The following is a 23158-nucleotide window of genomic DNA, read 5'->3' on the forward strand; positions in this document are numbered from 1 at the left end:
CAGCAATTTGTTTTGTTGCAACTTTTCCAGGACATACCTGACATGTCGGAAATGTTCTTCCTCCGTCTTACTGAAAATAAGGATATCATCTAGATATACAATCACGAACTTTCCAATGTATTCCTTCAGCATCTCGTTCATCAAGCACATGAATGTGCTAGGTGCGTTGCTCAGTCCAAATGGCATGACTAACCATTCATACAGGCCTTCATTGGTCTTGAAAGTTGTCTTCCATTCATCCCCTTCATGAATCCGAATCTGGTGATATCCGTTTTTCAAATCAATCTTCGAAAAATATGCCGCTTCACTCAAACAGTCCATCATGTCGTCCATACGCGGTAAAGGAAACCTGTACCTAATAGTGATCTTTTTAGTTGCTCGAGAATTAGTACACATCTGCCATTCACCTCCTTTCTTGGGAGCTAAAACAATTGGGACCGCAAAAGGACTTAAACTCTCCCGAATCAACCCTTTATCCAACAACTCCTGTACCTACTTCCTGATCTCTTCATTGTCCTTTGGACTCATCCGGTAAGCAGCTTTGTTTGGTAAACTAGCCCCTGGAATGAAATCAATATGGTGACTGATACTCCTTTTTGGTGGAAATTTATTTGGTAGATCATCCACCACAATGTCACTAAACTCCTGCAGCATATCCTGTATCTCCTCAGGTAAGTCAGTAATCTCAGTATGGATTAACACCGCTCTTGGCCTTCGCACAATTGCATATTTTACCTCATCATCTCCAATATGTTGTAGAAACTCTTTTCCTCCTAACAGTAATGCTTTTGTTCCATTGTTTTTTGCCGTATCCTCCTCTTTCATGGGTACTAGCGTATGCTTTATCCCATCCTTAGCAAACTCGTAACAGTTTGTCTTCCCATCGCGGACAACTTTCTTGTCACACTGCCATGGTCTGCCCAGCAGTATATGGCACACATCCATCGGCATGATATCACAAGTTACTTTATCCTTATACCTACCAATGTGAAACTCCACTTCGCACTGCTCATCAACCAGCAGTTGGTGTCCTTTTTGTAACCAAGACCTTGTATGGTGTTGGGTGCTTTAATCTTTTTAACCCAATTTTTCTACCATTTCAGTGGCTACCAGGTTGTCAGTTCTCCCGCTGTGAATAATCAATTTGCAGCATTTCCCATGTGATTTACACACAGTTCGGAACAGTGCTTTCCGCTGTGTTTGGCCAGCTAACTCTTTAGCCGGTTTCAACAATACCTTGTTTAACACTAAGGTTTCTCCCGTTTCAGGCATGTTCTCCACTTCTTGTGGCGGTGCCTCTGCTTCTTCTGGTTGATCACTTTCAGGACATTCAAAAGACCTGTGTCCCCACTTGTGACACTTGTAACACTGATAGGCATTTCCTCTGCCTCTGCCATTACCTCTTCCTTGTTGGTAAGGCCTTCCTCCTCTAGTGTTACCTTCCTTTTCAGTTGGTCCTGCAGTTTTTGAACTGCTGCCCTCTTCATTGTTGTTGACAGTTCTGCCTCTGCCAAAAGACTGTCCTCTTCCTCTGCCAGATCCACGTCCTCTTTTGGCATTCTGCTTTCTGGCAATCTTTTCTTCTGCCTTCAAAGCACTTTGATAGGCTTCCTCTATGGACTTGGGGAAAGATTACTAATCTCATCTAGTATCTCCATCCGTAAGCCATTCACAAACCTTGCTGTCTTTTCCGGGGTATCTTCAACATAACCTGTTCGTAGGGTCACTCTGTAGAATTCTTTCGTATACTCCTTCACAGTCGTTGCTCTTTGCTTCAGGTTCTGCACCTGCCTACACAGAGCAATCTGATAATCTTTGGGTAGAAACTTGCTCTTCATCTTGGCAATCATCTTGTTCCACTTTTTGATCAATGGTTTATTTGACCTTCTCCTTTCTGCCTGCACACTGTCCCACCATAGTGCTGCATGTCCCTTCAGTTTGGTGGCTGCAAACCTGACCTTCTTATCTTCACTGATTTCTTCACACTCGAAATATTTATCCAGCTCACTAATCCAGTCCAACAATACCTCCGTAGATAAACTGCCATCATAATTCGAAAGCTTTGGCTTCGGCTTGCTACTTGCCAACAAAACTGATCTCAATAATTTTATCTCTGGTCCCTCTTTGTCTGACCCATCCGTCGTGGCTGCAACTTCTTCTTCACTATCATCACCACCTTCTGGATCCCTATGCCTCCCTGCTTCCACTACTGCCAATTAGGCACTTAGGATCTTGATTTCTTCTCGCAACGCTTCATTAACTACTCTCCTGATAGCTCTACCTCGATCTCTTCTTCTTACTTCCATTTTTTTTCTTTTGAAAAAAGACCTTGCTCTGATACCAAAATTTGATGGCGATCCCGAGACAGTTGCGTGGCAAGACTTACGTGGCAGTTGGCCCATCCTTGGTCCTTCTCGTGCTAGCACACATCAAGGTTTGGTGAGGGTTTATGGCGCCTTCAATGCGCATCCGGCCTGAGGTTGGTCTCGTTTTGTGTGAGCACGACGTCTATGGTATGGCTCGACTTGGGCTCATTTGCGTTGTTGTTTGTTTGAGTTATGCTTCCATTCCTCTGTGGCTCGTCTAGTTCGGCTCTGGAAGAAGATGGGTCTCTGTTGCCCGCTATCCTCTTGGTTCTTCTCTGGTTCCGGTCCTCTATCGTTTGCTAGTTATATGAATGTTTTTCGTTGGACTTGGTGGCTGCTGTACACTTGGTTTTCTGTGGAGGTCTCAGGTTTGGTTTGTCATTCTGGGTATGCCTTATTTTGATTGTCTGTGAACGATTCTTTTACAACTTGCAGGTGATGTTTTCTAACTGGGTTTTGGTCACATTTCACAGGCCCTCCGCCTGTTACTCTCGTCGATGGCTTGGCTACTTATTTGACAGGTAAAAACCTTGTTCTAATTCCACTGTTTCGCCTTCTCGTAGTTTTTATTAACTGCCTTACTCTTGGTGAGCAGGCTGTGGTATCATGGCACTTCGGCCGTTGGTTGCGCTCAGGTTGGGGTTTCAACTCGTGGCTCGGTTGTGGAGTCCGACCTCCCCTTCAGGTATTCGTCGTGGGTCAAATTCCTTGTTTTTTCTCTGGTGTTGTTGTGTGCTATATAGCCATGCTTGCTTTCTAACAATCTTCTTGTCACTGTGCAGATATCCCTCTCCTCTTTAAAGGCGCTGGCTCTCAGGGATGAAACGCCATGGTCTCGTCCTTGAAGATTTGGGTCCGATGTGCTTAAATCGCGTAGGGTCCTTCCTTGATTGCGCTCTGTGGTTGCATTTTGGTTTTGGGCTATAGTTGTTTAATCCTTGGGGTTTTAGTTTGTTGGTCTGTCGATACTTGGTTGCCTCCTGTGCAACGAGCCCATCTTGTCGATTTTGTTTTCTGTTCTGGGAATGTGTTTTGGCCTTTTGCTGTTGGTTGTCGTGTCTGTTGTTTCGTCTGTGTACTGCTTTGGTCTATCTGGGTTGTGGAAACCCTCTTTGGCCTATCTCCTTTGTATGGATTGTTGGTTATTTTTTTGAGGGCCCTGTGTCTTGAGGCCTGTGTGGAATCTGGAAGTTCTGTCCTGTACTTCCGTGGACCTAATGATTATATATATATTGTAAATTTCTAATTTAAATCAAATAGTATGTATTTGGTAATGTACTTGGATGGTTTGGCTCTGTCGTATTTGATCCTTTCAGTGTCGGTGTGTAGTTTGAATGTTTATCACACAATTTGTCGTTTAATTGCTATGCACAGTAATTTATACTTGTTGCTTCTGAAACAGTGAATACCTGTAAGCTTTCTTTAAATTCATAAAAAAAAAAAAATTGTTCAAAGTTATGCTTTCTTTCCTTTTTTTCATCTAGATGGCAGCCACCCCACTTTTGATTCTGGGTTGCCTATTTATATTTGCTGGCAGCCTCATACTGTTGAGGAACCACCCTCAGTTACATTATAGTTATTTTCCAGTTCCATTTCTTACTTATTTTAAACAAATTCTATGCTAACTACTGTTCAGTTTATAAATCCTCTTTGCCTGGGTGCAGAGCTTATATTTTATAGATCAGTTTTGCTTTTCCATTTTATGACAATGGCATTCTTACTTCCACTCCATTTTATCACTTATGCACTGAGCAAGTGTCATGACCTATTAAACTTATCTTATGTTTCAAGTTTATTTTATTATAAATAAAATTTTAAATTAATTTTGTGATGGATTGTTTCTGGTTGGATTAATTAAAAAAACTGACTTGGGTATGGGCTCCTCGTCCATTATAATATCTTTACTAGATTCATAGGTGTTTAAAAAATCCATTTTTAAATTTAACTTCACGCTGGATTGTTTCTGGTTGTATTAATTAAAAAGCTCACTTGGGTATGGACTCCTCGTCCTCGTTCATAGGTGTTTCTAAAATCTATCTTATATCCCATTCCAAATGGGATAGGGATGATTCAAAATTTTAAGATAAAGAAAGTAGATCCCTATAAATTGGTGATAGAAATATGTAAAAATAATATATTTAAAATAAAATCTTTGCGGGGATTTGTTCATTTATTTATAAATTCTTCTCCTTCTGGGATTTGTTCATGTAATTGAAAGCATTGTTTTAAAAAACGGCCGTTTTGATACCGAAACGGCTGAGTTGATCCGAGCCGATACCCTCAGCCATGACTCGGCCTTTGAAACGGTACGTTTGGCCGAGTCAGCCATGACTCGGCCAACTCGGTCGTTTCTGTTATGACTCGTCTGAGTCACAAAAAGCCAGCCCAGAACACGTTAAACAGCAATTTAATATTATTTTAATGGATTTTTAAGGTGATTTCTGATTGGTTTGGACTCCAAGGTGTTATATGAATTTGCTAAATGTCATTTGGGGTCCATTCCCCCTCCCAAACCCTATTTAACACACTCAATGCTCTCTACTATTGATATGCTATTCAAATTTCATGGTAATGTTAAATTCTTAAAGTAAAAGTGACATTCTCCTTAATCTTCATTTTCATCCTTTTACTTAAATTTTTAACATTACCATGAAATGACTCAGGATGTTTGAGAGTGGTTTCGGCCTCATTGGATTTCATATGGAGAAAGTAGAATTTTAGATTTCATTCAAAATCCAGCAGACTTATCAGTTTTTCAGGATTTCAGGATTGGAGGATTGCAATGTTTCCATTGAATTTTGTCATGTATTAGGGTATGGAACTCTTATTTAATCAAGAGCACCAATCCCTCTATGTACCTTGATGTTAGTGACATTGGTTGTCGAACTCCTCTGGGATTCGCTCCCAAACCAGGAGCTTCTGAAAATGTCGCTCCCGCTCCCATTTTCGCTCCTGCTCCCAAGTAACACAAAGAAGAGAAACCGTTTGGATCAAAAACAGTTAAATGATCTAGTTTATGTCCAATACAACCTCCGGCTCAGACGAAACCATTTGCTGAACAAAAGACCTGATTCAGATCCCATTGTGTTGGAAGACATTGATCCAACATGAGATTGGGTAGTGGAGAGTCGTCCAGCAGAGTTTGATCTTGATGAGGATCTTGATTTAGATTTAGATATCGAGACATCAATTGAACTTGAACATGTTGTTCAGTTGAATGCAGATCCCAATCCACCATCCTCAGTCTCACAGCCAGCAAGGACTCCAGTTGTAGGTGTGTTTGGAAACATGAATGAAAATCTCTAAAATTATGTTTAAAATCTTTAAAATTATGTTTTTTTATAAAAAAAATAAATATTTAATGTATTTTTTACAACGACCGAGTCATTGAAATCGAGCCGGCCGAGTCATTACCGTTTCGGAGTCGGAGTCGGAGTCGATCCTCGGCCGAGTCGGAGTCTTAAAACATTGATTGAAAGTCAGTTTTTGATGATTCTTAAATTTCTCATTGGTCCATTCCTCATGTTTATCCGGAAATGGAATGGTTGGCGCATAGACAGGAGTAACAACTTCCTCGCCCATGTTGGAGTTTCCTCGCTAGATCCAATAGCTTCTCTTGCTAGATTGATCTTGGCTACTACTTCTTCCCATTTTGTATGTCATCTCACTAGTTGCAAGATCTTGAGGTCCCAAGGTCTACTTGGCAAATGAATACGAGTGCTTTTTCTGATTGTGTGGTGGTTTTCTTGCTAGATACAAAAATCTGTATTTCTGGTTGACATCTGTGATTATTCCCATAGAGAGCTAGAAACCTTCGCATCTTGCTCCTTTTTCGTGTTTCAATATTGATGACTACTTCAATGGCAAAGGTGCTTTTTTATTATTATTAGTAATGGTATTGTTAAGATCCAGGATCTCCTCCTTGGGTGTCTGTGTTTGCACAACGTGGTATTGCTCAGTGGCACTCTGCCACTTGGTAGGTCTTCGATTGCCCCGCTTTTGGGCATGAAGCCTTTTGGACTTTTGGTTAGCGTAGAGGGTTGTCACATGCCTTACTTTGAAACATGATCTACACTAAAAGGCAGTTTGCTCGTAATCGAGATTTTGTATCCAGAGATAATATTTAGCTTTTGGGCTGGGTCTCTTGCAATTCGACTTCAGAAAGTCTATGTCTACGCAGATCTTTGAAAAAGTGGGGATAGGCCTCTTCACTATTACACGGTGGTGAAAAGGAAACCTAACAGGGTGTTGAAAATTAAACTTAATTAATCCTTCCTTGTTTGTTCTTAATGATTCAAACATTAAAAGTTAAGAACCCACCACAATGGTGAAAGGAAGTGCTTCTGCTGTGGGGTTGAAAATAGGGTACCGAATTTTATCTTCTTAATTTTTACATTTAACTTTTTATATTAAGAGAGTTGAGATTGTTAATTTTACAATTTAAAATAAATTTATTTCATATTTATTTAATTAAAAATGATTTAATATATATTTTTCTTATAATGAGGTAGTGCATTTGGTACGGTTAATCTTTATCCACATGTATTCACTTCTCACGAGCAATGATCATGTCAACACTGTTAGTTGACAAACTTGTGAATAAAAAACCCACATAATTCCTTTTGCTTTTCTAATTTTATTATTCACATTGCCGTATTTTGTTATTTCTAATCTCACTTCAAAAATATGTTGCGTATTTAAATTTAGACCCAAAATTCTATATTTTTAATTTGATTTTTTTCGAAATTTTAATTAGTTTTTTGGTAAATGATTTTTACCAATGCTTATTTCAAGTCCATTAATGTAACTGTCGGAGTACATTATTTTTTGTGAATCATCTTTGTTTTTCTGTTTTACAAAGGTATGTAATCATTACACATCCGCTTCAATGAGCGCATTAAACAAATGTATGTAATCATTACACATCCGCTTCTATGAGCATTAAACAAAGGCATGTAATCATTACACATCCGCTTCTATGAGCATTACACGTTTATTTGAACACCTTTGTGGTGGCTAAATGCCAACTGAGATTGGAATTTGGTCATTCGCCACCATTTTGATTTGGTTTCTAAAACTCGGTCGGGATGTTTGTTGGGTAAAACTCCCACAACCTTCCATGTCTACTGAAACATGAGAGTTTTGTCTGCAATACAATGAAAATTGAAATTCCACTTGAGCACCTATATAGTTGCTTATGAGTTTGGCATAAAACAATCTTCAACGTCTCTGTGATGGTAAAATATCCAGCTTAAAACTGCTTTCTAGGAGTTGGCTTCCAATAATTTATGGCGACCAAGTTTGCATACAAATTGCTTGGTATATTTAATTGCTGTTTTCGTATTTGTTTTAATGCATAGCCAATGTAACTGGTTTTCAAAATTTGCACTTGTTTATGTTCTATTATGCTCCATAAAAGGGAGTCTAACAATCTCTTTTCTGTGAATGCAGACCATGGATTACTGATGGTAGGAGAATCGCAATGAAAATAAGAAATCCAACACAACTTCTCGAAAACGAGAACGGGAGAAATGATGTCAGGATAGCTTGCCCCAATTGCGATTATGAAATTGACAATAGCCATGTACTACACTGAGCACTCTACTTGCTGATGGCAATGGTTTTTGAATAACGATGCTTGTTCATCATTGACGTTATTTTCCTTATTTCAATCATTTGATGAAATAGCTTTACGAAGAGGTCTCTTAACTAGCTTGAGTACGAGTCTATCTTGTCAACAGTAAATTATCTATTTTGTGATGTATGGTGTAGAATCGAAATTTAGAATACCCAGGTAAGGGGATTAATCAACTATGTTGTGCTTTTTATAGAGTAAAAGGGCATTGCTTGATCTTTTAAATATGGCCAATTATTGACAAAATAAACTTCAATGCCATAAAATGACAGTATAAGTAGCTTCAGTCATTCACAAACATATATTCTTACATGGAGTGCAAGTAAACAACTCCAATTCTATACATTTAGTGACATAATAGATCACAAATACTAGTTTCAAATCATTCATCTCGTTCTCGAATCGTCAGTTTTGCCAAATTGATTAAATAAATCACAGTTTGAAACTTGTTGGGTGAGGTCGCTTTACAACAAGGATATAAGCTTTTAGTGTTAGTTTGACTATGAAATTCCACCAGAGGTATATGTGGCTATTTGAGATTATTATTAGTTTGATATAACTTCTTTATTTGGGCTCACGGATAATGATGAGGGTTGCAAATTTAACTGCTCGCATTTCTCTTTCAACATTGAGGAAAATGTAAGTGGCATGCAGATTTTGCAAATGTTTTGATTCACCTCAACGCTATTGCCTATCTCGATTTGCTCGTTTCAATAGTTTTTAATATTTATATTATAACTATTCAAATTTTAATTGAGAATATTTTTAACTTAAGCAGAAAACTACAAATTTCAATTTCCATCCCCTATAAATGGCCTATCTAATGCAATTCTCTAAGTTCATTTAGAGTTGCTTAGGGAGATGAATTATGTTCTTTAGTTCCAATACCGAATCTTGCATCTTTTTCTCTTAGAAATATCCACTTATGCCTAAGAGTAAGATTGGCTTTCCAAACTATTGTAACCGTAGTGTTGTACATAGATCCTCTCTATCATTGGAAATATCCGCTTATGCCTAAGAGTAAGATTGGCTTTCCAACCTATTGTAACCATAGTGTTGTACATAGATTCTCTCTATCATTGGAAATATCCGCTTATGCCTAAGAGTAAGATTGGCTTTCCAACCTATTGTAACCATAGTGTTGTACATAGAATATTCATCATGACTGTCCATACCAAAAGCAACCGTGTCCAAACTACCACCACACATAGAGTGCTTAGCTGCCCAACTTTTAGAGGACTCAGTGAACTACAAAAGATGTACATCAAAATTTCCACACTCAAGATAACAAAATTGAGAGTTGTTTGTAGACCAATTAGATAATCGAGACATCTTATTGGTTGTGATGATAGTGTTTTGCCATTGGGCAACTTGGAGGTTCCTCATCCTCTAATAAGATCTAAATTGAGGTCTCAACATCGATGGGCTCTTCGAAATTTTGTCTTATCATAACCGACTTGGGCTAGGATGGTTATCATATTGAGCTCGTCAAGCTTCTAGGGGAGGATAATTTTTTGTGGTTGAATTTGGTCTACATGTTCCCATGGGATCACTTATTGTAGGTTAGTCTTGTTTGAAATAATAATTTTTTTTGATACATAGCACCAGTTGACTCTGGCTAGAATTGGAATTATAAATTTTTTTAAAACCCCAGGAAATTGATAACTTGTTACAGTACGTTGGGCCAGGCCTAGGGTTAAACCAATTGCTTGCCACTACAACTCAAGAGTATATCCAAATATTTGCAACAGATATGCCAATAACTTATGACTTAGCAAGGGTCGAAATGTTTGAAGACACATCCACAACGAGGGCCCCACTCTTAGGTGCATCTACCTCTCTAGTATTATCGCAATGGGTCAAATGTCTCATTAGGGATTTGAACCTAGGTGTGGAGAGTGCTAGAACTAACTCCCAACAATTTGAGCTATTACAATATTGTAATTATAAGTCCCCAAAAGAGACATTTGTCTATTAAGGTATCTCGTTTGAATTACATTCCAAATACTCACCCCTTTGAGAAGAGGATTTTGTTTGATTATAAGTTTTGTTGGTGCATTGATAATGTAATTTGATCTCTAAATTTTACTCTAAAGCTTTGGATCCTTTAACATCTTTTAGTACAACTTAGCCTCAAAAAATTTGTTTGCCACATCTTTTAGCACCCTTTAGGTGTTGTGACTTTTCAATAGTTTCTATCATTCCTTGCCATAGAAAGTTACCTCGAATTTGTCTATATTGCATGGGACACATCCCCACCTTTAAAACCCATCTTTCCATTGTTTCGACATTTGGGGATTTTGGAACTTTAAACATTCCAGAATGCTTAAGGACTTTGTTGGGTGCATGAGGTCTTTTAGGGGAAGTTCTAGGAAAAATTTAGGAAAATTTTAAGGGATCATCCACATGTCCCTCATGTTGTAGCTTTCCGATTGGGTTAAATAATGGTTGAGTAGATGAAACCTCTTTAAACAATATTGCTCAAGGTTAGTTGCAATCATGTTACTATTTTGTGCAATATAATAATGGTGTTACTTAGACATTGGGTTAGAAATTTTTGCAAGTTTCACCCAATCCTAAAGTAATGTGTCACTGTGTACAATTTGCTTGACTTCTTTTAGTTATATTTATTGATGGAGATATCAATCAACATTTGCTTTGAATAGAATTGGGAGGAATAAGGCTAGGAGTGATTGGAGTCATGGACCATAAGCTTTTGATGGTTTCTCGTGGAATTAGAATGGAATGTTTAATCAATGTTTGGTTTATTACAATGTTACTTGGGAGCGGGAGCGGGAGCGGGGAGCAGGAGCGGAAGTGGGAGCGGGAGCGACCATTTTCAGAAGCTCCCGGTTTGGGAGCGAATCGGGGAGCGATTTTTTAAAAATATATATATTTTTTATATTTTTTAATTTTTGATACATATATGTCAACAAAAACATGTAGAATGATGAAATAGACATAAAAAAACATAAAAAAACATAAATTGATCATTGAACCATATCACATCAATCATCTAGAAATTATAATCGTCATCAACCATGTCCACAAGTTAGTAAAATACATATTACAACTGCAACATATTGAGTCTTATAAATCATGATTCATCAAATTCAATATTAAAGTTTCAACTTCAAGCTTTCAGAATTGAAAATTCAATAACATTTATCATCATTGATCACCAAAGTAACAAGTTGTACTTGTAAGCCAAGTTTAACCATTACAAGAAGTAATATCGAAGATATTTCTAAGTCCTAACCTCTAACTGTTAACATGATATGAAATGTTAAAAATTTATAAAATGAAACATGAATAATGAGATGAAATGAAACAACTTTAGTCTTTCACAAAGCATCATATTCATAATTCACAATCATTACCAATGAGTTATAATTGCCAAGGCCCAACTTCAAACTTCAAATTTTCATTGTCACAATGATATAATGTTTACAAAAAATATCATAATGTCATAATGATATGAAAGAGTCAAGAGTCAAGATTCAAGGACTCAAAACTCAACAGTTATGAAAACTAAAGTCTAATAGAAACTAAAAAAGACAAGTAAACTGTAAATCTACAAGTTGCCCTTGCCACGAGAGTCTCCAGGAGTATAAGCAGGTCGTGGTGGTCTTCTAGGAGTCTCCCGCACAGACCGACGACCAGAACTAGAGCCTCCACGCGAGGGTGTCGATGGAGGTGGCGACAGCAATGGAACAAGACTCGGGCCCCGAGAACTGCTACTGGCTGGTGGAGGTGGAGGTGGCATGGCTGCTGCAGCTGCTTCATTTTTATCCCGTACAAGATCCTCTTCTAGTTCTTCAATATGTACAATGCCATCCTCCAAATTGTCGTCCTCAGGGTGATTGTCCCAAATTTTATATGTGGGATCTTCATTAGCCCGATCACAGTAATGGCTCAACAACCTCAAGTTGTAGTGCACATAAACCAAGCTTTCTGCTCGGTTTTCGTTGAGTCTGTTTCTTTTCACATTATGTATATAACTGTAGGTGCTCCAACACCTCTCTGCAGAAGAAGAATTTACAACCTGTGAAAGAACTTTTTTTGCCAATTTTGGCAAAAGTCCGTGGCCGCCATATGTTTCCCACCATGTGAGAGAATCAAATTTATCTTTGTCGTCCATTGCATGGAAGTTACCATACAAACCACTGCCACTGAAGTATCTGCCTATTTCAAGGCGCACAGCTGCACATTCCTCCCTGTCAGGCACCAACTTTTCTAATGCTTCCAGATATCCTCTAGTTACCTCTTGATCTAAATGGGGTTTGGTCCTAACACCACCCCCTGCTGCAGGTTTGCCCAACCAAGATTCTGAGTAGTATTTTGGCGTAAGGATATACGCCAAGCAATGTAGTGGAAGGTTAAGCCTATTCCACCGTTCACACACACAATCATGAATCAGTTTGTACAAGTTGGGATCTTTATTATGAACAATGTCTTTTATTTCCCCCAACATGGTATCCATTTGCTCATACACCTCGCCAATCACTGGTTTGTCTATATCTGCAAACCGAATCATGTTATAAATTGGCTTGGTGAAATCCAATACATGTCTCACAGTTGTCCAAAACTGCCCATCAAGAGCGGCCTCCTCCACCGTTTCAAAACCTGCCATGTCAGCTACATTTGTAGCCCTTTCCTTTAACACCTGCCAATGTGGACTTGATACCATGCTAGCTAATGCCTCTCTTACCTTCAAAAGGCGCCTGAAGGTGAGGTAATAGCTACCAAATCTAGTCCTTGCAATCTTCAGCAACTCCAATCTCGAGTGACTGCGGAAAAGGCCATGGGTATTGCTATGATTTGTAATAAATTTTATCATTTTTTTTCCTTTCTTGTACAAATCACCAATCCATTCGTATTGTTCATTTTTGTTTTTGACAATATCATGCAACAGAAGGTTCAATGTGTGAACCAAACATCCAGACCAAAATATGTTCGGGTATTTAACCTCAATAATTGCTCCCGCTGCCTTACAATTAGGAGCATTATCAGTGATGACTTGGATGACATTGTATGGGCCAATACGCTCAATTGTTTCAAGCAATGCTTCTGCAATGTTGATAGCGGTCTTGAACTTGTCTGAGTAATCATGTGCAGCTAGAAAGATGGGACCACTTCGGGACACAGCAAGAACACTTATCAATGGCTTGTCTTTTACATTTGTCCATCCATCAGATACAATGGACACCCCATTGTCAGTCCAAGAACTTGTCATTTTATTCAAAGAATGTGATATTTTTGCTTTTTCATGATCAAGGCCAACAGTTCTTGCCTTGTCATACCCAGGGCTCTTGTATCCTTTAGGGGCATCATTTATGGCAGAAACCATTTCGTGCCAATAAGGTGAGCGTAGAACATTGAATGGTATCCCACATGCATAGAGGAACCTATAAACTTTTGAATCCACATCATTCCTACACCCCTCATCAAGGAAATCTGATATGGTTCTACGCCTTAAAGATGATGACCCTGTGCCTTCATGTCCATATCCACTGCCTTGGGAGGATGCTGAAGGAGTTATTTGTGATGGTGAGATTGGTTCAAAGAAACCCCTTGATCCTTTTGTTCTGTATTGGGCGTCCTCCTCTTCCTTTATGTATTTCGCTCTATCTGCCGTTGACACCGCTGCACAAGTTTTGATTCCTATTTGTTTCTCTCCATCCCATGGCCTTTTCCCGCAGAGGTGTCTTCTAGCACGGGTGTATGAGCCTGTGTAATCAGTGTTGCAATGGGGGCAATGAAATTTAGTGGTTCTACCCCCTCTCCCTGTTTCAGCCCTGTGAACATATTTCCACAATGGAGTTTGGTCTTGTTTAGTTTTTTGAGGGTCATGTTCACCCTCCTCCACCTCCTCCTCACTGGGGTTTTCACCCATTTGACTTCCTCCGGCTTCTTCATCCACCTCTTCAGTTTTAGGCCCCCTCCGTTTCCTACTCTCCACCACCATAATAACCATAAAAGGGACCAGGAAGAGGAAAATGCCAATAAATATCCCCAGGTCCATGGTGTTTGATGTTTGTAGGGTTTGAGTCTTGAATCTGCAAATTAATTTAGTTTATTGGGATTAATTCATTTAATTTATTAATTTAATTTAAATACATGATCTTTAAACTCAAACAGCTAAATTAAACTAACCAAATTAACTACCTAACCAGCTAAACTAACTAAATGATTAAGTTACTTACCTCTGCAGGCTTGCTCCTCGCTCCTCAGCTCTGGCTCATTGCTCCTCAGCTCTGGCTCCTTGCTCCTCAGCTCTTGCTCCTTGCTCCTTTGCTCTTGCTCCAACTCTCAATCTCTTGCTCAAAGAAGTTGAAATGAATTTTTTTTGGCCCATTGGGCTTATAAAATAAAAAAAAAATTCTAAAATTTTTGGAAATTTTAGGTCCGGCGGATTTTTTTTCCGCCGAACCGCTCCTGGCCCGTCTGAAATCGCTCCCGGAGCGTTTTTTAATGCCTGGGAGCGATCAGGGAGCGATCGCTCCCCGATCGCTCCCGGGCATTAAAAAACGCTCCGGGAGCGATCGCTCCCTGAATCGCTCCCTAACAGACCAGGGAGTGTAAATTTTTTTACGGGAGCGCGCTCTCGAAAATCGCTCCCATCCGGGAGCGATTTTGGGAGCGCGCTCCCGACCCGCTCCCGAGCCGCTCCCGCCCTGAGCGCGCTTCGGGAGTGGGTTCGAAGGGGGGGGGCGCTCCCCCGCAACACTGGTTTATTACATTTGCAAATCTCAACCTTGATTTGATTCTCACCTCGAAGTGTAACCTTTTGAGACTTGTCATTGGTGATTATATAAGTGTAGGTTGCAATTTGTTTTATATTTATATTTTTATATATGTATATAATTTTTTTTCCAAGGAAAACCTTGTGGGGAAAACCTAAGGGATGCTTCCCCACATTCATTGATGACATCCCTAGTAAACTTGTTGACATAGACTAGTGCACCTAATTGAGGGGATTTGAGCTGAGCACTTGTTGGCTTGGAACTAGTGAAATGCTTGGCAACATTGGTCGCAGTTGATTGAGTTGACCCCTTGGGCATTTTTTTGTTTCTGAAAATTTATTCTAATTTTGTCTATTTTAGCAAGAATTGAAGTTGGAGCTATGATGATAAGGCTTCTGTAGAATAGATGAGATAAGATAATTTCATTAATGACCATGAATAACCCAAAAAAATAGGTCAATGGGACTAAAAAACAACCAGTATTAACAAACCATGGAAGTGCCAAGGGTACTCTTGATGAGAAAATAAAAATGTTAGCAAGAAGTTAATGTAAATATAAAAAAGATAAGGGATTGGGTGCGCTGTTAAGGCACTCTTAGATGTTAAGTCACTGATTCAATTCCCCACCCTATTCAGGTGTTATTCTTGGACATGACCATGATGTAGCCTCACCAATGCCAAATTTACACAAAAAAAGATTATGATAAGAATTTAGTAAAAGTTAGGGTGCTAAACAAGTATTGGTCGATTTCTCCACATTAAAAGTTGGTTCCCCTTTATAGTCTTGTGGAAACAAGTTTGTTGGCAATTGAAGTGGAGGATGTGGATGGTTTCATTGATATGGTATTTCGTGTGTCTAAAGTCAGGGTGTTTTAATGATACTTGTTCCTAGTAAGCATTGAGATAGGTAGGAAGGAGGAATAACCCAAAAAAATATGTCAATGTGACTGAAAAACAACCAATAATAACAAACAATGGAAGTGCTAACGGTACTCTTGATGAAAGAATAAAAATGTTAGCAAGTAAGAAGGTAAAGTAAATATAAAAAATATAAGGGACTTTGTCATTAAGTATGATGTAGAAGTGTAGGACGAATGCTCACTCCCTTTGCTTTGCTAGGCGCCTCTATTGTTGCCTTAATCATTGTGAGGTTTGAGAAGGTCTAGCTAGGTGATCCTAAGAAGAAACCATATGCAATAAATAGAAATTCTTTAAACATGTGATGTCATTGAGAAGAATCTAGTAATAGAAGTTAGGGTGCTAGACAAGTATTGGTTGATTGTTGGTTCCACTCTATAGTCTTGTGGAAGCAAGTTTGTTGGTAATTGAAGTGGAGGATTTGGATGGTTTCACTAATATGGTATTGTGTGTGTCTAAAGTCAGGGTGTTTGAATGATACTTGTTCCTAGTAAGCATTGAGATTAGTAGGAAGGAGGAAATCTACAAAATGGGATTGGGCTAGCTGGACCATGTGATATGTATTGTTTGTGTGGAAGCACCTACTACCCCCAATATTTGAGGGAATGCTTTGTTTCTTAATTTTTTTGAGGAGTTTCAATGCAAGTTGAATAACACACTTTTCCTTTGATGTGAGTTCCATCTTTACCTTCCAAAGTTTAGCAATCCTTTCTATAATTTTGGTTTAGGGTGTCTTTTGTTTGGACTTGTTTTTAATCTTGTAGATTTTCCTCACCTTTTGGTCTTGGGGTTGATTGTGCTTTGCACTAATCATTTTTGGATCAAATATTATGATGATGAAAAACCTCCCTTTTGGACCGTTAGATGTGTTAAATACTGAATGGCTTTGTTACTCTATTATTTACAAATTTTTGGGGTTATGGATGGTTGGACGAGTTGTTTTGTGCCTTTGGTCGCCAAGGTGGTGGATTTACAACGTTTGCCATTGATATCTTGTAATAGTTTGGGTCAAATGTCATGATGATGAAAAACTCTTTGGACCTCTAATAATATGAAAAATTGAAGTCATAATGGCTTCTTTGCTCCCAAAGTTTTGCACTCGTTGCATTTTATAAAGTTTTTGGCTTGTAGATGTTTGGAGGGTTTGTTTGTTCCTTTTCTCCCCAAGGTGGTGGCAAATGTCTAATCTCTACCACTATTGTATCCCATAATATTTCATGTCCGCAAATGCTTTGAGGAGCCTTGCTAAATATTCAAATGTATAGAAAGGTATGTTTGTCTAAGCAAGTTGCATTCTTTTGAAAGAACAAACTTGAAGGTACCATGAATGCAAGAACATTAACTAGATGGCACTGACTCAACAAAGGAGATGGTCTCAATAGGACATGTGACAATCCTAAAAGATGCCACATCATTATGATGATGTCAACATGGATAATGGGGTAGGGATGTGGACCAGTGAGGTATTGATGCATGACCATATTACATCCACAAGTTACAAGTGAGGGAATAAGTGGCAACTTCATGTTAAGCCATATGATAGGAGGATTGAGCTTGACATGTTAACGCTCTCAAGGTTTTCATGAAAATTTCTAGGTGTCAGAACCCACACCCCATGGGAATTCCAATTGCATTGTGTAATTTTTTGAGTTCATGGATTGTTGGACTTGGAAATGATGTCTTTACTTAACTCTATTTTGGAGGTTAGTTGTTTGATCAAGTTGCATTACGTAAATTTTCAAGGTTTTGGATTGTTGGGTAATTGAATGTTAGAACCTAAATTCTTCTTTTGGTTGGGCCATTCAACTTTCGAATTTGAACTCTCCTTTTGGATGACATATGTTTGCTTGAGTTCATGGATTGTTGGAGTGGGAAAGGGTGCCTTTACTTACTTGTATTCTAAAAGTTAGATGTTTGGTCAAGGGTGCATTACATAGATATTCAAAGTTCTGGATTGTTGGGTAATTGAACTTTAGAACCTCAACTCTCCTTTTAGATGCCATATGATTGACATGTTAATGTCCTCAAGGTTTTCATGAAAATTTCTAGGTGTTGGAGTGCACACCCCATGGGAATTCAAATTGCATTGCATAATCTTTTGAGTTCATGGATTTTTGGAGTTGGAAAGGGTGCCTCTACTTGCCTCTATTCCAAAGGTTAGCTGTTTGATTAATGTGCATTACATAAAACTTCAAGGTTTTGTATTGTTGGGTAATTGAACTTTGGGACCTAAAATCTCCTTTTGGATGCCATATGCTTGCTTAAGCTACAATTGATAAAAATTTTAGATCCACAAGCCGTTGTTTGTGTTCACAATACTTTAGGGATGCTTATGAAACATTCTAATGCACAAAGGGGCTAGCAAATTTGAGCAAGTGGTACCAAATTGAAAGCACAAATTTGAAAGTGTTGTGTGTGCTCGAATACCAAGTAGGTTGTACCAAATTGAAAGGACAAATTTGAAAGTATTGTTGTGTGCACAGACAACAAGTAGATGACATTGGCTTGATAGAGGAGTTGATATTAGTATAACATGTGGTAGCCTCAAAATCTGTCATATACTATGTTGATGTCGAGATAGACCAAGAGTGTTGACATGAGATTCCATGGCATCAATAGGGTACAAGTCAAGGGGACAAGTGGAAGCTTTAGGTTATGCCATTTGGCAATAGGATTGAGCTCGACAAAGGGAGTTCTTAAGGTTTTTGTAAAATTTATGTGTTGGGACTTTAGACCTGCTATCCTCAATTTTGTCAATAGTCTGAAGAAGCAGTGTACAAATCTTTTCAAGAATCAAAGTCATTAGCCAACATAAATATATTGTCAGGCCAGGAGGTAACTCCTCAAAACGAATTGTGTTTTTGCATTAAGGTTGATCATAGATATATACATGGGGGGAGAGTCTCTCTTCATATTCCAATCCTCCTTATTTTCTATTTACACTATTTTACATGGATTTACCTAATCCCAAAGATTAGGTGTCAACATTCCCCCCTTAATTTGAAGGGATGTTGGTGAGTCCAAGCATCGTTTTGAATCTTTCGAACTTTTCTCTTCCAAGTGCTTTGGTGAAGATGTTTGCAATCTGCTCATTTGTGGAACAATGGCGTAGGTGAATTGTCTTGGCCTCAACATGATGTCGAATCAGATGGTATTTTGTATTGATATGCTTTGTTCGATAATGGAACTTTGGGTTTTTGGCCAACTTTATTGTAGAAGTGTTGTCAATCATGAGAGGAGTTGAATATGCACTTGTTTCTCCTGCAAATCTGCCAGAATTTTCCTGAGCCACACAATTTCCTTTGTTGCTTTAGCTGCTGCCACATATTCTGCCTCTATTGTGGAATTTGCCAGAATTGATTGTTTGCGTGACCTCCAGGAGACATGTCTTGATCCAAGACTCATAGCATTAACCTGAAGTAGATACCCTTGTTTCCTTATCTCCATTGAAAGCTGAAGCAAAGTATCCAATCAAGCTGAAGTCACCCACCTGTGTATACTTAAGTCTAAAGTCTTGAGTTCCCTTCAAGTACTGTAAAACTCTTTTTGCAGCAGACCAATGTCCCTCACAAGGCTTTTGCATAAACCTGGAGAGGATTCCAACAGAAAATGAAATGTCTTGTCTGGTTGTAGTCAGGTCGTTGAGACTTCCTACACGCTGTCTATACTTTGTTGCATCCTCAAATTCTTTTCCTTCAATGGATGTGAGCTTTAAGTTTTGTTCCATTAGAGTAGTCGAAGGATTGCACTTAGCTAGTTCAACAGATCTCCAATGTACTTCTTCTGAGAGAGGAATATAAACTTCGGATGTTGAGTTACTTCAATACCAAGATTGTAGTGAACATACCCCAAGTCTGTCATTTCAAAACCTTTTCTCAATTCCTTCTTTATGGATGCAATATAGCTCTCATTGTTCCTTGTCATCAAAATATCATCTACATACACCACAATATATACAACTGTTTTGCCAACTTTCTTGACAAACAAGGTTGCATCATCAAGATCATAATGTTTGAAGTTGGGTTTCAGAAGATGCTCAATTAACTTCTCGTACCAGGCTTGCGGTGCTTGCTTGAGGCCATACAAGGATTTTACAAGCTTGCATGTTTTATGTTCTCGACCCTTCACAATAAATCCTTTTGGTTGGGGCATAAAAACATTCTCTTTCAGATCTCCATTTAAGAAAGCAGTTTTTACATCCATTTGATGGACTTTCCAATTGTTCTGTGCTGCCAAGGCAAAGTGTGTCCGGATGGTAGCCCATTTTGCTGTGGGGGCAAAAGGCTCCTCATAGTCGACCCCTTGCTTTTGTGCAAAACCTTTTGCCACAAGCTTGGCTTTGTGCTTATCAAGTGAGCCATCAACTTTATATTTGTTCTTGTAGACCCACTTGCAGCCTATTGGTTTGGTTCCCAATGGAGGATCAACCAGCTTCCAGGTGCCATTATTTATCAGGGCATCATATTTTTTTTGCATCGCTTCTTTCCATTCATCATGAGAAGCGACTTCTTTGAAGGAAGTTGGTTCAAAATTTGTAGAAAAATTCAGTTCACAATCATAAGAGACATCCATATCAACAGGTGAATTAGAATCGTCTACATCACCTCCATTCTGTTTGGTTGAGCTTCTTGTTCCTGTGTTTCCAACCTCATCAGAATGAACACTTTCCAGTGTCTTTGTCAGCCATTTTGGAGGACTTTTCTAAGATGGCCCAGGCTCCTCAGTGGGTGGAACTTCATGTGGGGGAGAGAGTGCTTCAGAAGAAGATTCCACATATTGATCCAGTATAGGAATCCCCCCTTCAAGATGTGGAATCTCATTATCAAATTCTTGAAAAGATTTTACATGTCCGAATCTATCCAAGCGATCAAGCTGCCGCTCAACAACATTGTTAGTCTTGGAAGATTCAAGAAATATCACATCTCTAGACACTATAACTTCTTATTAACTTCATCATAGAGACGATATGCTTTGGAGGTATTTGAGTACCCTAAGAAGATACACTTGTGACTCCTTGCACCAAGTTTGTTTCTTTTTGTTCCTTAGGTATCAAGGCATAACAGGTGGAACCAAAGACCCTGAGATGCTTTACCGAAGGAATGTGGTCATACCATATTTCATAAGGAGTCTTGTTTCTAATAGCATTAGATGGACACCTATTCTTTATATACACAACATATAGAACAAAATCAACCCAACACATCAGTTTAACATTCTTGAAAAACATCATCGAATGTACCATATTTAAAATTGTCTTGTTCATTTTTTCAACTACTTTGTTCTGTTGGGGATTATAAGGCACAATTGTCTGATGTTTGATACCATGCTGGCGAAGATAGTTTTCAAATTCATTTGAAGTGTATTCTTTTCCATTATCAGTGCGAATATAGCCAATATTAGATTGTGTATCATTTTCAATCCATCCATGAAAATTCTTGAATATTTCAAAAGCATCAAACTTGTTCTTCAATAAATAAACCCAACACATTCTGGTGTAGTAATCAATAAATGTCATCATATATTTATTACCATTTGCAGAAGGAACATATGCATTCGGCCACATAAGTATGAATGAACGAGTTCAAGTTTTCTATGTGCTTGGGAATGAGAATCATGAAAATATTGTTTGTTGTGCTTTCCTAATATACAAGCATCACATTGCTTAAGTTTCTTAGGAATTGTAGGCAAACCAGTAACACCATTTTTCTTCAACAAACGAAGGCTGTCATAATTCAAGTGTCCAAATCTAGCATGCCGTAAAAGATTTGATGGAAATGTACCTTCATCATAGTGAGAATTGTATGAGAAGTTCTGTGCATGAGCAAAGGTTCCTTGCAGCTTCTGAAGTCTTTCTTCTTCTATCCTTGTCATGACAAGTGAGTGATTTGATGCTTTTTTGGCCTCAACCTTGCCATCAAACATATGAATGGAGTGTCCTTGTTGATGGATGTGGACCAAAGACAACAAGTTTCTCCTTAGCTCCGGGAGATATAAAACATCCTGCAGAAGAAAGTCTGGAAGACCAGGCAATTTGAGCCTGATGGTGCCAAGCCTTGATGGCTTGAGTTTTGAATTGTCTGCAAAATATACAGCTCCATCAACATTGCCAGTGAATTCTTCAAAAAAATCTCTCTTAAGAGTCATGTGGCAAGTTGGTCCTGAATCAAGCAACCAATCGTCTTTCCAAGAAGCAAGTGAAGCATTAAACAAGTCTTCAGTTACTCCATTATTATTACAATGTGCCACAACATAGTGAGCGGATTTGGGTGGTTTACCTTTCCCTTTGTCATTGGTTTAACCGTTGCCTTCATTTCTTTCTTGCTCAATTCTGTCCCAAGGCAACTTACATGTGGATGCATCATGTCCAACTCTATTGCAACGTATGCAATGAAGATCAAACTTTTCTCCTTGGAACTCTCTACCCCCCTGTCTCTAAAATTCCTTCTTCCTCTTCCTCTAGAAGAATCTCATGCATGATTCTTCTCTCTATGTGCAAGACACATGACTTCTTCAGAAGACTGAGGAGCTGTCTTCTTCCCAAACATCTTCTCTCTCTCAACAAACTTCTTTTCAAGGGATTCAAAGGTAATCTTCTTGAAATTTCCATTTGCTTGCAATGACACAAGATAATGTGAATAGGTGGGATATGGCGCCGTGACATACGCTATGAGAGGAATGTCTATTTCAACACTAGTGGTTTTTATATCATGCATAATGGATCTTACTTCTGATGCTAAGGCAAGAGGGCCATCATTTTTTAATTCAAGATTGAACAATTTAATCATCAATTGGACAACTTCAAGTTCAGAGCGTGAGTCATACAGTTCCTTCAGCTTCTTTAAGGCTTCAAAAGCATTTGAAAATGGTGAAATATGGCGACTCACCTTTTCATTTACAGATGTTGCGATCAAGGCATAGGCCTTGCTGTTTTTGTTTTCCCAAATGGAAATCTCTTTATCTGAAGTGGGCTTTGTGAGAGTGTGTTTTATCTTCCTTGTTCATTCAGGACAGTGGGTCGCCTGGGTGCAGGCGATATAGACAAACGCCCAAATCTTGATATAATTTCCTCTAATTCTGGTTGAAACCCTTCTTTTATTCTCACTGGAGTATCAGTCACCTATTTCTAGGCTGACTGTTTATAAATACCCCTTTACCTTCAAAAGTACCACTCTTTCCCTCTTAATCACCCCAACCCTTGTTAGCGGGAACAAATTTCACCATAAGGCCTCTTTTCCACTATTGGGACTATAATTCCATAGGAATTATAAAATGCACTATCGGAGGAGTTTTAAATGGAATTAACACGATTGTGTATAAAATACACTATCGGCGGAGTTTCCTTGCCGAAATGTTATTCCACATGTAAATACACTATCGGCAAACTTTTACAAAGGCCTATCTGGAATTGGTAATGGAACATACAAACCTGTGTTTTGCTTCTTCCCTTTGCATATTGATAGATTTTACAAGTTCTTACATAGTTTTCCACATCA

General features: G+C 38.6%; 1 protein-coding gene across 1 annotated transcript in view; it reads left to right on the plus strand.

The window, feature by feature from the left end:
- Window positions 1-23158, plus strand: part of LOC149173457 (SUPPRESSOR OF GAMMA RESPONSE 1-like) — a 95290-nt gene that overhangs the window by 26611 nt on the left and 45521 nt on the right. Inside the window, exon 2 of the mRNA XM_089427944.1 lies at window positions 7818-7950. Within this exon, the coding sequence (XP_089284070.1) occupies window positions 7818-7950 (133 nt within the window). The remainder of the gene's footprint in view (window positions 1-7817; window positions 7951-23158) is intronic.

Source organism: Pinus tabuliformis, chromosome 4_2 (assembly GCF_031772625.1).
Source record: "Pinus tabuliformis cultivar Carrire ecotype Pingquan chromosome 4_2, CPIR1, whole genome shotgun sequence".
Lineage (NCBI taxonomy): Eukaryota > Viridiplantae > Streptophyta > Pinopsida > Pinales > Pinaceae > Pinus > Pinus tabuliformis.